Below are 12,947 nucleotides of genomic sequence, written 5' to 3'. Positions count from 1 at the left end.
GTTGATCTACCACGAGATCGTAATGGCTAAACCCTAGAAGTCTAGCTTGTATGGCTATGATAATGTATCTATCCTCCAGACTAAGTCCTCCGGTTTATATAGACACCGGTAGGATCTAGGGTTACACAAGGTCGGTTACAAAGAAAGAAATCTATATATTTGGTCGCCAAGCTTGCCTTCCATGCCAAGGAGAGTCCCATCCAGACACGGGTGCAGTCTTTGGTCTTCGTATCTTCATAGCCCATTAGTCCGGCCCATGGATAACAGGTCGGACGCCCGAGGACCCCTTAGTCCAGGATTCCCTCACCCCTCCTTCTCCCTCCTCCCTCCTCCATCCACAACCCCTCCTCCCTGCTACATTTTGATTTAGTAGGCTAGTTTATATGCAATATTTTGATTTAGTTGATATGATTTAGTTTATTTAGTAGGCTAGTTGATTTAGAACATTTTGATTTAGTTGATTTAGTAGGCTAGTTGATTTAGTAGGCTAGTTGATTTACAACATTTCAATTTAGTTGATTTAGTAGGCTAGTTGATATGCAACATTTAGAGAGAGAGATATGATAGTTGATAGTTTTTAGTTGATATGATTAACTGATTAGTAAAAATTTAGACATAGTTGATAGTTTTTAGTTGATATAAGCCTCTGGTCATATATAACACTTTGATATAGGATAGTTTCTAGGGTTAGTATAGTCGATGGTAGTTTACTATGTTGGTTTGCATGTTGATCTTGATGATCATCCCATGTTAAGTTGTTTTTTATGCTATATTGAAGTTGGTGTACCACTGTTTTTTGATTGGGTTAATTCCAGCATATCTAGATCCAATTGTTAGTATCACATTATGTTATTGTTTTCCTTTCCTGTGAAGTGGATCGTTCAACTTTGCTCATATTGCTTTAGGAAAATGGCGTGACCACCACCACCATGTCGACTATGCAAGTCAAGGTGCGCCAGCAGCCTTGCAACTGGCAAGCTGTTCGGCATCTACTTCCAGCCGAGTTTTCGTCATGCGGTGGTAAGAAATTATATGAAATGTAACAACTATTTTGTTTTCAGTGTTGGCATTATTGCATTGTGTCATTTTGCTTTTTTTACATAGATCGTCCCATGCAATGTGAGGTTGAAATTCAACAAGCTGACAGGAGACACTGTGGCCTTTGAGGCTCCTGAGGGCCCTACACTATGGAGGTCGAGAAAGGACGCAATATGTCGCAGATTGGAGGAGATGGATGGGCCCGTTTCCTCGCTCGCATTTGTGTTACTGGTGGTGAGTTGATCAGCTTCTCCTTCAGAGCAAAAAGACTCAGTTGGCTGTCATTTATATCAACAAGGTGGAAGATGATGAAGATGATGAGGACCCACTCAATGAAGATGATGATGACCCACTTCATGAAGCCATTGTAGCTCAAAGAATGAGGCTGAGCGAGGAGGAGGTGTGCAACCTATGGGACATAATTCTGCCACGTGATGACTTTGTCGGGGTGCCATTCATGACCCGCCTGACAAGTACCATGGTCGATCGGCATGATATGGTATGTTATACTAATTGTAGTAATTTGATATGCTTAGTGAATCTGATGATATGCTTTATTGTTATACTTACAAATGCAAATTATCCGATGATATGATTAGTGAATCCGATGATATGCTTAGTGTAGAGTCCAATGATATGTTGTGTAGAATCTAGTCGATGATATGCTTTAGTGTAGAGTCCGATCACATGCTTATTAGTGTAGAATCCAAGGAACTATTAATAGTGTATATAATCCATATATACTTGTTAATAGAATTTATGCTTAGTAGAAATGTGTAGTAATGTGTCTTTTGATAGTGTAGAAATCTATACTTAGTAGAAATATATTTGCGAGAGTATGTGCGAGGATACTTATTAATTGATATGTTTTTCTTATTCAGAAATTGCCAAAGAGCCTATCTGTGAGTTGTGGTATCGAGCCTGATGAAGAAGGCTCAACTGGAATACGCCTTACTGCAAGGGGCTCCATCACCACCTGTGGTGTGGACACGGACGGTCGCACACACTTAAGCTCGGTTGGGTGGAAGAGATTGCTCGTTGGCAAGAATCTTCGTGTTGGACAGGCCATCCTAATTACTATCAGGAACACCCACCACCCAGGCTTGAGGATGATGATCGTTGTCGATGTCATCTAGAACTACATATGTGTGTGTGGTTGTATGACTATATATGCTATATTTATGTGAGGATGCATGTTGACTATATATGAAATTGTTATCCAGTACTACCTAGTACCTATAATGCTTTATGATATTGTATGACTAATGTATGACTATATGGTATTGTGGTTAATGATATTGTTATCTGGTATATGTGAAATTGCAGTTTATTGAAACGGGGTAGGAAGCGGAAAAAAATGATGAAAGATACAGCAGTAGCCCGGGGATAGAAAAGCGCTACAGCTACTTAATATTAAGTAGCGCGTTCCAGAAAAGCGCTACTGATATAGTCAATAGTAGTAGCGCGGGTCTAGACCGTGCTACTACTAAATGTTAGTTGTAGCGCCGTAGTAGTAGCGCGGCTACCCACGCTGCTGATAGCATCAAAACCCGCTCTACTACTAGGGTTTTCCCTAGTAGTGTGCAGACGAGATATTGTTGAACAAACAATGGACCTATAATACACAAAGAAGCGTTGATGGACCCTGACTCCACAATTGGCTATATGCCAAAGTAAACCAAGATAGTATTGTATACATAATTCAAGTTTAGAACTTGATTAACCCTCCGAAAGACTTAGAGTCTAATGTATAGTAATGGATCTATGAACTGACAAATATAAAAATGTTTTACTTGTTGCAAATAGTTTATGACAAGATCAAGGAATTGACTATACCGAGATTGTCTCCTCATAGCAATACTTAAAGTTAGTTCGGATTACACTAGCAAATTACTATACATATTTCAATTATGAGATATAATAGATGGATGTCAAAAGGTTTCCCATGAGATGGTAATAGAAGCAGGATATTGTATATATGATACGGTCCAAGAAAAATTTGTCAATCGAGAGGATGCGAGTAAGTGTGCAAACTTCAAGAGATCCTATAATGGACTGAAGCAAGCATAGTAAAGTTGAAATCTTCGTTATGATGAAATGGTCAAATAATTTGATTTCATCGAGGAAAGCCAAGATGCTTGTACTTACAAGAAAGTAAGTGGGAGCATGATAATTTTTCTAAACAATGTGTGTGCATGACACATTGTTGATTGGAAATTATATAAACTTCTTGACACAAATTAGGACTTTATTGAAACTAATTTTCAGTAAAGTACTTAGGCAATATAGTCTGGGCATTAGACATAATAATCTATGGAGATAGTAGTGCCTGATAAGGCTCGGCCAAAATACATATTAACAATATACTAAAGTGGTTTAGTGTGAAAACATCAGGAAGAGTTTCTTGCTGAGGTCACATGAAAGAGTTTTTAAGCAAAATTCAGTATTAGAACGACTCAAGAGAATGACTCAAGAGGATACTGATATATCTCACCTCGGCTTTTGTAAAGTTTCGTGAAGCAAAGATAACATCACATGATAATCAAAGGTTCACGAATGACTTTCATGTATTCATAGGGATCAATATGGATATCCACAGTTCTGCTATTGGTCATTGAACAAAAGGTTTTTTATGTCTATGTCTTACCGAATCTATAGGGTCACAAGCTTAAGGGAATCACGATCTATTGAGTATTAGTGAAGTAAGAGTTATGATAAAATATTCAAGAAATATTTTTGCGAATATTAGAAATGGTTTCGAGAGAAACCAAAAGCGTTTCAGGATTTACCGGGCAATACTGGGAATTGATATATAGGTGGGAAATATTTTCGAAGATGTTAAATAAATGATAAAAGTTCTAATATCAATTAGGGGCTTTTAGAATATATTTAATATCAACGGGCTAAAGAAATTATCAATAAGGCATAATAGGGGACAAGCTTCGGGGACCGAATTGGATTGGGAGAGGGGGTCCCTCTCCCTTTGGGGCACAGCAAGGGGAGGACCCCCTCCCCAGGTCAGCTGCCTCCTCCCCTTACACCTATATATACATGAGGAGGGGCACCCCCTAGAGATACAAGTTTTCTTCCGTTGTCTCGGGTGCCCCCTCTGTCCCTCTCTTGTTCTAGACTTGATATAGTTCTAGTTTTCTTGTTCCTACAGAAGCCCGGTGCGGTTCTCTTCTTCTCCCCTAATTCCCTGGTGACGATTAACCCTAGTGCGGTTCTCTTCTTCTCCCCTAATTTCCTGGTGACGATTAACTCTGGACGATGAAGCGTTGGTGAATCGTGAAGCCTATACGCTCATAATCTATAGAGAGGTCGTGCTTTGAGTCTTTTGTTCGAGCGATCATTGTGAACGGTTCGAGGGACTTCAAGAACGATCCACACTAACTCTTCTTCAGCTATAACTCAAAGTTGTAATGATCTGACCTAATCTTGTATGCATCTTTATAGTGTTCCTAGGATCATGATCGTAGGACAAATTTTTTTCTACTACGTTTTCCAATAGCGGAGGTGGAGTCGCACGTTGCCACGGAGCCGCTATGGGTGACCAGCACCCGCTAACGCCGCAACCAAGTGGTGGAGGTGTCAGGCTCCGACCATGAGTGGTTTATGGTGGACCTCACCTCCAATGGTGACATCGAGGCCACGGGCTCCGACGAGGAAGAGTAAGACATGGGAGATGATAATGCCTTGTGTCCCATTCCTACTCTACCTCGCCGGCGATTGGACCTTCGCTTTGTTGGTCGGACGGCTACTGGGCGTGGACACGGACAGGAACAAGGACTTGGAGGCGAACAAGCGCTATCAAAGATTTAGACTAGGTTTACATTGCACGTAATTGTACGGATTTAATGATTTGCCAATAAGGCATCCGATTGTAGAAGAGGACATTTGAAGGGTGACCGTCACTGTTCACGGCCAGACGAGGGCGCCGCCGACGTTTAGGAGGCCAAATCCGTTAAGTTTGGTTGATCGATGCAATAGGATTACATAAGCAGACTAAAAGAACTAAAATAATATATCGTTGTTTAGTTGGAGGAGAGAGAGAAAGAAAACGGGCTGTAGAATAAGAACCGGCTATAGCACAAGACTCAACACACTCTGTGAGATTGAAAAGTGAACCAGTTATTAATAAAGTAGTACATATTTAAAACTTACTATTGTACAAACCCGAATATTAAATTGCCATCTAGCAAGCCTTTCCCTCCCTTAACATCGACACTGGTGCTACGATCAAGACCGCCGTCGTTGCTTTGACCGCCTGCTCTAACCAGCTAAAATCAAATGAGTTAAATGAAGACGCCGGTGTGTAAAAGCTCTTCAAGTTTGAAATACATTCAGGCGGGAGTGTACCACGGTACGGTTTCATGAACGAACACTAGTACTGTACGTCACATCCACCAGGCGGCTCCACGAAGCCGTGGTCGACGCACTGCGCAACTGCATCCCTGAGGATGTCCCCGGCGTCGTGCCCGAACCTGAACCCCAGATCCAGCAGCCGCTTGGACGACACCACGGACGCCGGGCTCGCACCGTCGAGATCATCACCCAACCTGCATCAAAACAGCTTCACCTGAGACCAGACCACTCAAACACCTGAAAAATGGAGCTCCGAGGTCAACCGCGCGCGTGCCTCTTTTCGGGGTTGAACGGAGGGTAGCGCGAGGCGAGGAGCCGGGCGATGTGTGCCGCCGTGTGGCTGCCGCCGGCGCACAGGTACCGCCCCTCGGCGGCCGGCGCGTCCGCCAGGAAGAGGTGCGCGTCGCACGCGTCCTGGACGTGCGCCAGCGGCACGCACCCGAACCGCGCGTGCACCGACGCCAGTAGCGCGCACAGCTTCGGGTCACCTGCAGCCGGCGCAGAGCAAGAACCCTCGTGTCAGTGCCACCCAGGGAAAGGAATGCCCGGCTTCTGAACTGGAGTAGTAGTCTAGTAGATGGGTTCGGCTACGTACGTGTTATGGGGGACAGCAGGAGCTGGACGCTGGTGGGCACGGCCGGCGTCAGGAACGGGCCGGCGACCGTCGGCAGGACGACGGACACGAGGCGGAGGCCGTTCTCCCGCGCGAACCCGAACGCGGCCTCCTCCGCCAGCCGCTTCGACAGGATGTAGACCCAGCCGATGGGCTTGGTGGCCCAGACGTCGCCGAGGTCCCGGAGGCACGACTCGTCGACGACTGACCCCTCCGCGCCGGCCGCCGCCAGCGTGCTGACGGAGGAGGTGAAGACGACCCGCCGGACGGTCCCGGCGCGGACGCAGGAGCGCAGCACGTTGATGGTGCCCCTCGTCGCCGGCTCCAGCACCTGCGACCTCACGCGCTCCTCTGCAAGTTGCAAGTACACGTGGTCACCATAGCGATAGTGAGCTCGATCCAGCACGGTGCAGTGTCTGGTCAACACTAGCTAGATCCGACTAACATGTAAAAGTAGTGCACATGCTAATGCTGCTTGTTTTTCGGACGAACACGCACTAACTAAACTTGGTCAAATGGTGTACAGATCGAGATTTAGTAGAGACGACTGTATAAGAGTGTGGTAATCAGCACATCAGGTATCAAGGACGGAGTAAGAAGTCAACACTGCGGGGTGGCTTACCGGCGTCGTGCTGGTCGGGCGAAAGGTGGAGGTCCATGGAGGCCGCGACGTGGAAGAGCGCGGCGCAGCCGGCGAGGGCGTCGTCGAAGCTCCCTTCCTCGGCCATGTCCGCCCGGAACACCCTGAGCCGCTCATTCCCCTCCACCGCCGACAGCATGCGCCGCGCCTTGGCTGACGGACACACGGAGCAGCACACACCACCTCAGCCATGGGCACATCGAAGATCGACCTTGAAAGAATTGATAGGTGGGAGCTACATGTCCTATACCTGGGTCCCTCGCCGTGGCGTGGACGCGGCGTCCCCGCCGCAGCAGGGTGCGGACGAGCCAGGAGCCGACGTAGCCGGTGGCGCCCGTCACGCACACGGGCTGGCCCTGCTCCAGCGAGCCGCCGCCGACGCTGCCCATCGTCTCGATCTCTCCCGGTGCTCCCTTGGCTGCCGTTCAGGCGAGGGAGCCGGATGCAGACGGGGGCGAAAGGCGGAGGAGCTGTGAGTCCACGCTCCTTCTAGATCACCTGTACTTGTGCGGAGTACATCAGCACATTCACGGGAAGACAGCTAAGCTGCAGGTTGTTAGCACAGCGCTACAGTTCCACTTATATGGAAGCGGACAAAGGCTAGTAATGAGGTGTAGCCGACACTCGCTGAGTGAGTGTCCAGAAAGGATCGTCACGTCACCCTGGACGTGCATGGGACGACAGGGCCAAGATGGAGCCGCCGATGGCTTTTCCATGGCTGGGTTGGGTGGGTTCACTTCACCCGCCCGGCGCAGGTCGATCTCCCGGACGCAAGTGCAAGTCCACGTGCAGACCTCCTGAGATACTACTACTGCCTCACCCACTCACCGCAGCGCACGCACCAGGGTGGAGCCGTTCGTCCGGCAAAGCGAGAGCGCCGAAATGGGTTGGGTGCTCCGGGCGCGGATCGGTCGATATGACACCGCCCTCCTGGTGACGTGATGTTGGTGCGGTCCACGCGATCCGCGTCTGGATTCAGAGCATTTCCAGCCGTTCTTGGCGTGGGGCCAGTCGGGTTCCAGCCACCACCCTGAGATCGTTTTTAGATGTCGTTTTTTGAAACATGAAATCGGCCGAAACACGTTCAAACGAGACGATTTCATTGATATTTTACAAAAAATTTAAAAAGCGCAAATGAAAACACAAAAAACGACTATGCCTAGCCACCGCCGCCGCCCAGCCTTCTACCTGCCGAGGAGCCTGTAGAATCGGGTGTAGTCGTCGTCGTCGTGCTGGGTACCGCCGCCGTCCCTGCTGCATCCCTAACCGGCATCACCGATGCTCGGGGGGTTGTCTGGGCACATCCTCGTTGTCGCTGTCGAGGACGACCACGCTGCTCTCCTCACGTTCGCGACACCGAGCAACGATTTCGTCGAAGGCCCGACGCTGGCGCTCCATCTGCTCACAGACGTAGTCCTCCTTCGCCCATTTGAGGGCGGTCTCGTCGGCGTCTATGTCCTGGTGCTCCTTCACGGAGAGCAAACGCGGCTCGGTCTTCGGCCGGACGAGGCAGTAGGAACGAGGAGAGGGGCGGGCGCCCTCGTTGATGACGAGGGCGCCACCGCGGGTGTGGCGCCCAAGTGGCGTCTCCTGCGGCTCCGGCTTGATGGGGCGAAGCGCCGGCGAGCCGGAGGACAGAGAGCCGGAGCTCGACAACGATGACGTTGTTGTCTCCATTTGCCACGACGTTCAGGAGCTGCCGCGGCGGCAAGAGAAGGAGGAGGGCGCAGGGTATTCCAGGCGTGGCGTGTTGCTGGCCTCGATGTGCTCGAGGACGGCTTCGAGGGTGTGGCCTGGGATGCCCCACCATAGGCACCATCCCTCGGAGTTGAGGCGGCCGCGGGGCTCGACGCCGTTGGTGGCGGCGGCCTGCTCCTCGCGCCGCCGCTCGAAGTACGACATCCACATTGGATAATTGTCGGGGGCGAACCTCGGCTGGTTCCGTTGCGGATCCGGCAGCGAAGACCGGATGCGTGCGATTTCGGCGCGCTGGGCCGCTCCGGTGGGTGCGGGTGGCACCGGGACCCTGCCGGCGCTGAGCCTCCAAGTACCCGGCACCCGCATGTTCGTGGGCGCCGGGTAGTCGGCCTCGTAGAGGAGGCGTGCCTCATCATCGCGCAGATGGCGACGACCAAAGTCGTTCGCTGCTGCGCCGTCGTCTGGGAAGCGCTCGACCATTATCTTCGACGGGGGACGGAGTGGGAGGGAGAGGCGTCGGCGGCGAGATGCAGAGAGAAGGGCGTCAGTGGTGAGCTTTATGCGTTCACCGACGAGGGGGCGGCACGAGCACACGTCGCCGGCTTCTCGATGGCACGACACGCACGGCGGGGCACGTACGCCACGGCAGAGTGCCACCCATGGTGACGGGCTCGAGCCATGGGCTGAGGATGGAGAACCACACAGATGAAAAGGTGGCAAACCGTGCACAGTGTTTGTTTAGCTCTTGTCTAGTCCATCGTTGTTTTCCTAAGACTGGCTGTGGTTCGATCGAATGGACGAAGGGGAAAATTTCCAATTTAACTGCTGATAGTTTTTTTAGGGGAAACTGCTGCTAGTCGTTAGACCAAGATTTCCAGTTGAATTATTATAGACGGACTTTGGGCCCTTACAAACAATATTTTTTATTAATCTCTAAGGCCCATATAAAATGCATAACATGGTATTCACTTTCGCGTGCTGTTGCAATTTAGAAGAGGAAGTGGTATACGCTCCTCCTCTACCACTTGCCATGCGGGAGAAACGACGGTTAATTAATTACGAGTCGCTAATGAAAGTGCCACTATCCGAGATGTTGGACCGTGAGCTGTTGCGGACTCGATTGTGAGGCCCAGATCCATGACTCCCTATCCGACGGTCTATATACTTGAGGCGTTGAGAACAGTGGCGGAGCTAGACAACATTTGCTGGGGGGCGAAACGTAAAATACAAAGCTTAAAAAGTTATCATCTATCCCTCGCAATATTTTTCTCTTCACAAGTTGGTTCAATGTTGGGGGGCCACAGCCCCCCAGGAGCCTACATAGCTCCGCCACTGGTTGGGAACCCTATCCGACACACTCTCTCAGTCGCTCCATGTTATGTAGGGCTGTGTACCGGCTTCAGGTCAGCTTTCAATATAATTGCTTCGTCTAATTACCATGTACTTTCTCCGTTCTAAATTAATTAACTTGTTCTAACCAAAACTTTGATTTGAATTTGGTAAAGTTGATAAAAAACAATATGTCAACATCCATGGTATCGAGTTAGTCTCTTTCTTTTGTGGGGGTATCAAGTTAGTCTCATTAGCTAGATTTTCTTTAGAAAATGTTCTTTCGTACTGTGTACATTTAGAATGGAGTGACTAACAAAACTGAATTAACGATAATACCAAAATGTTACATGGCTAGCGCCCCATTATATAAAAATTGAATTAGCCATATACCAGAACCGAATGCCAACCCTAGGTTTTGATGTGTAAAAAAATTCATATTAATGTTCGAGATGCAAGTGCCTAATTAGCTGGAGACTGAAGTCGCTAAAGCATGCAGAGGCAGAGGGAGCGATAGTGGCGCCGGAGGAGTTAGGTAGCGGAGGCGGGGTGAAGCCTTCGTTGTTGGAGGAGGAGGCCAATGTGGCGGGACGAGGCAGTGGCTGGGACGTGCGCTGTCGCGTGACGCGGACGGGCGCGACTGCGGATGGAGGACGGCCGCACCGACGAGGATGGGTACGGCCGGGCGTGGTGGGTGGAGGGGGCGACGACGCGATTTGGAATTTGGGAAATAATGAGTCTTGTTTTAAGATGTTTGGGAGAACACCGCGGGAGGGGGGGGGGGACACTAAATGTCCTTGCTGGGAAACCCTAAATCCTTATTTTGAGGGATTATGAATGAACCTTGGTATGTATAGGTGCTGAAACATTTATAAAAATATGATATTCTCTGTTGAATGTTTACTTTAATAACGTTCGTGAATGTTGTAAAAAGCCCCAACTCAGCATTTTTGGCACAAGAAGAAGCAGATCTTGGTCGTTGTGAAAGTTAGAAAATGAAGGTAATTAGAGGTGACAGCAAAAGCCTTCAGCCCTAGCTTTTGCAATTAATAGACGAATAATGAAGAACCTTAGTGAGACTACGTCTGTGAGAAAACCCTTAATTACGGTGATGTTGTAACCTGCGGGGAGAGACTATGGTGGTGTTGTGTGCAGTATGAAATCTACCTAGAGTAGAATGTATTTTGTATCAGAATCTGCCCAGTTCAAACGTTAAAAGTGTCTGAAGTATCCAGTTAATACTTTGTCGTTGCATAAATCGCGCTAGACACGTACCAATGAAAATTCTAGAGTACGCTAGACACGTACTCTTCTACTAGCCGGTGGCTCCCGTCACGCACACCAGCTGGTCCTCTGCTCCGGCGAGCCGCCGCCGACGCTGCCCATCATCTCGATCCCTCCCCGTGCTCCCTTGGCTGCCGTTCAGGCGAGGGAACTGGATGCGGACGGGAGCGAAGGAGGAGGAGCTGCCAGTCCACGCTCTTTCTAGATCACCTGTACTTGTGCGCACCAGCAGGTGCATGGAAGACAGCTAAGCCGCAGGCAGTTAGCACGGTGCTACAGTACTTCACTTGTACTTATATGGAAAGAGACAAATGGTGGTAATGAGGCGCAGCCGACACTCGCCCAGTGTCCACAGAGGATCGTCACGTCACCCTGTACGTGCATGGGACAACCAAGATCGAGTCCCTTGGGTGGGGATGCAAGTGCAAGTCCACGTGCAGCACCCCGGCGGATTCCGCGTACTGGGATACTGCACCACGGTGGTGACCTCCGTCCGGCGCCACCACCCACCACCCCGGCCTCGCCGGCAACGCGAGAGAGCTGAAATGGCTGTGCGCCTTTCCGTTGTGGGCTGGGTGCTCTGTCCAGGTGCGGATCGACCGATGTGACACCGATCTTCTGGTGATGCTGGTGCAGTCCACGCGATCCGCGTCCGGACTTATTCTTTGTTGTTTCTCCCCACTCGCCGCCGTGACGTGACGTTGCCGGCAGAGCGATCGAGACGACACCGACGGGCTCTGGAGCCTGGACCTGGACACGACGAGCGCGCGGCGGCGAAGGCCTGGAGAAGAGCCACGGAAACCTGATACATGCACATCCCCCGTGTCTCTGGATGGCACGTCGTGGCGGGGCACGTACGCCACGGCACAGTGCCACCGGCGGCGGCGGGGATCAAGCCGACGGCTGGTGAGGGTCGGGCCAGCCAGAGATGGTGAACCGTGCACACTGTTCGTTTCGGCTTTTGTTCGCTCCCTCTTTGAAGTATGGTAAAATCGAACATGAGGAGAGAAAATATCCCATTTAACTACGGGTAGCTGTTACTGCCTCCGTCTTGTAATGTAAGACATTTTTGCTGTTAAATTGGAACTGTAAAAATGTCTTATATTATGGGAAGAAGGAAGTCACATCTTTTATTTTTCACTTCTGCTTCGATACAATCTTCTAAAAACATCAATGTAGACGATTTTTTTATAGCCCTTCATAATAAAGGGTAGGATGGTCTTTTTTAAAGTACCTGCCCGCACCGACTGTGGCCTGTGGGAAGAAATTCCTGAACATTTTATGAATTTGTAAATAAATTTTACAAAATATGATTTTTAATGGTATTTTCTTAAATTCCTGAACATTTTATGAATTTGTAAATAAAATTTTCAAAATGCGAAGATTTTATGAAATTTGGAATTCTAAACTTTTCTGAATTTTTGTACATTTTATGAAAAGAAGCGAACAATTTTTTAAGTCCAATTTATTTTAATTTCGAATATTTTTTAAGCTGATAATTGTTTAATTTCCAAACTTCTTTTGGAATTTCTAAGCAATATTTCAAAACAGCAAAGTTTTTTTTAAATGAACAAATTCGAGAAAGTGTGGTAGTTTTCCAAAATTACTAAACAATCGTTGAAAAGAAACATAAAATTGAAAAAAAATTGGAAATGGAAACAAAAATAGAAAAACGAGAGGAGAGCAAAATAAAGAAACAGGAAATATGAAAAACGAGAAAGAAACAGAAAAAAGAATGTAAGGCCGGCCCAATAGGCGCCCTACGGGAGCAATGCCGTTTCCTAGTTGGGTCAAGGCCTAAGCATTTTTTTTCTTTCTTTTCTATTTTTTAGTTTTTCTTCTCTCTTTTTTGATGTAATTCATATTGAGTCTGGAATGATAATATTCGAGATAGAGTTGGGGTAGCGCCGATTGAAGAGGAGATTGTCCAACATCGTCTGAGATGGTTTGGGCACATTCAACGCAGGCCTCCAGAAGCAT

The 12,947-nt window shown here is 48.5% G+C and overlaps 1 protein-coding gene across 3 annotated transcripts; it reads right to left on the bottom strand.

Moving 5' to 3' along the window:
• Positions 1 to 5,148: 5,148 nt before the first annotated feature.
• LOC125522830 (putative anthocyanidin reductase) lies at positions 5,149 to 7,228 on the bottom strand. Of its 3 annotated transcripts, none has more exons than XM_048687867.1 (6): positions 6,907 to 7,228; positions 6,639 to 6,809; positions 5,999 to 6,367; positions 5,678 to 5,891; positions 5,398 to 5,597; positions 5,149 to 5,318 (listed from the first exon to the last, which is right to left on the bottom strand). In XM_048687867.1, exons 1-5 carry the CDS (start codon positions 7,043 to 7,045, stop codon positions 5,423 to 5,425), a joined length of 1,068 nt encoding a protein of 355 aa, XP_048543824.1. In that variant the 5' UTR covers positions 7,046 to 7,228; the 3' UTR covers positions 5,149 to 5,318; positions 5,398 to 5,422. The 3 variants fall into 3 exon arrangements, with proteins under 3 accessions (XP_048543824.1, XP_048543825.1, XP_048543823.1); XM_048687868.1 differs by having other exon boundaries at positions 5,149 to 5,305; XM_048687866.1 differs by having other exon boundaries at positions 5,149 to 5,597.
• Positions 7,229 to 12,947: the final 5,719 nt, after the last annotated feature.

Source organism: Triticum urartu, chromosome 7 (assembly GCF_003073215.2).
Source record: "Triticum urartu cultivar G1812 chromosome 7, Tu2.1, whole genome shotgun sequence".
NCBI classification, from domain to species: domain Eukaryota; kingdom Viridiplantae; phylum Streptophyta; class Magnoliopsida; order Poales; family Poaceae; genus Triticum; species Triticum urartu.
Note: the sequence above shows the minus strand (reverse complement) of the source record. Positions and strands in the feature narration are given on the sequence as shown.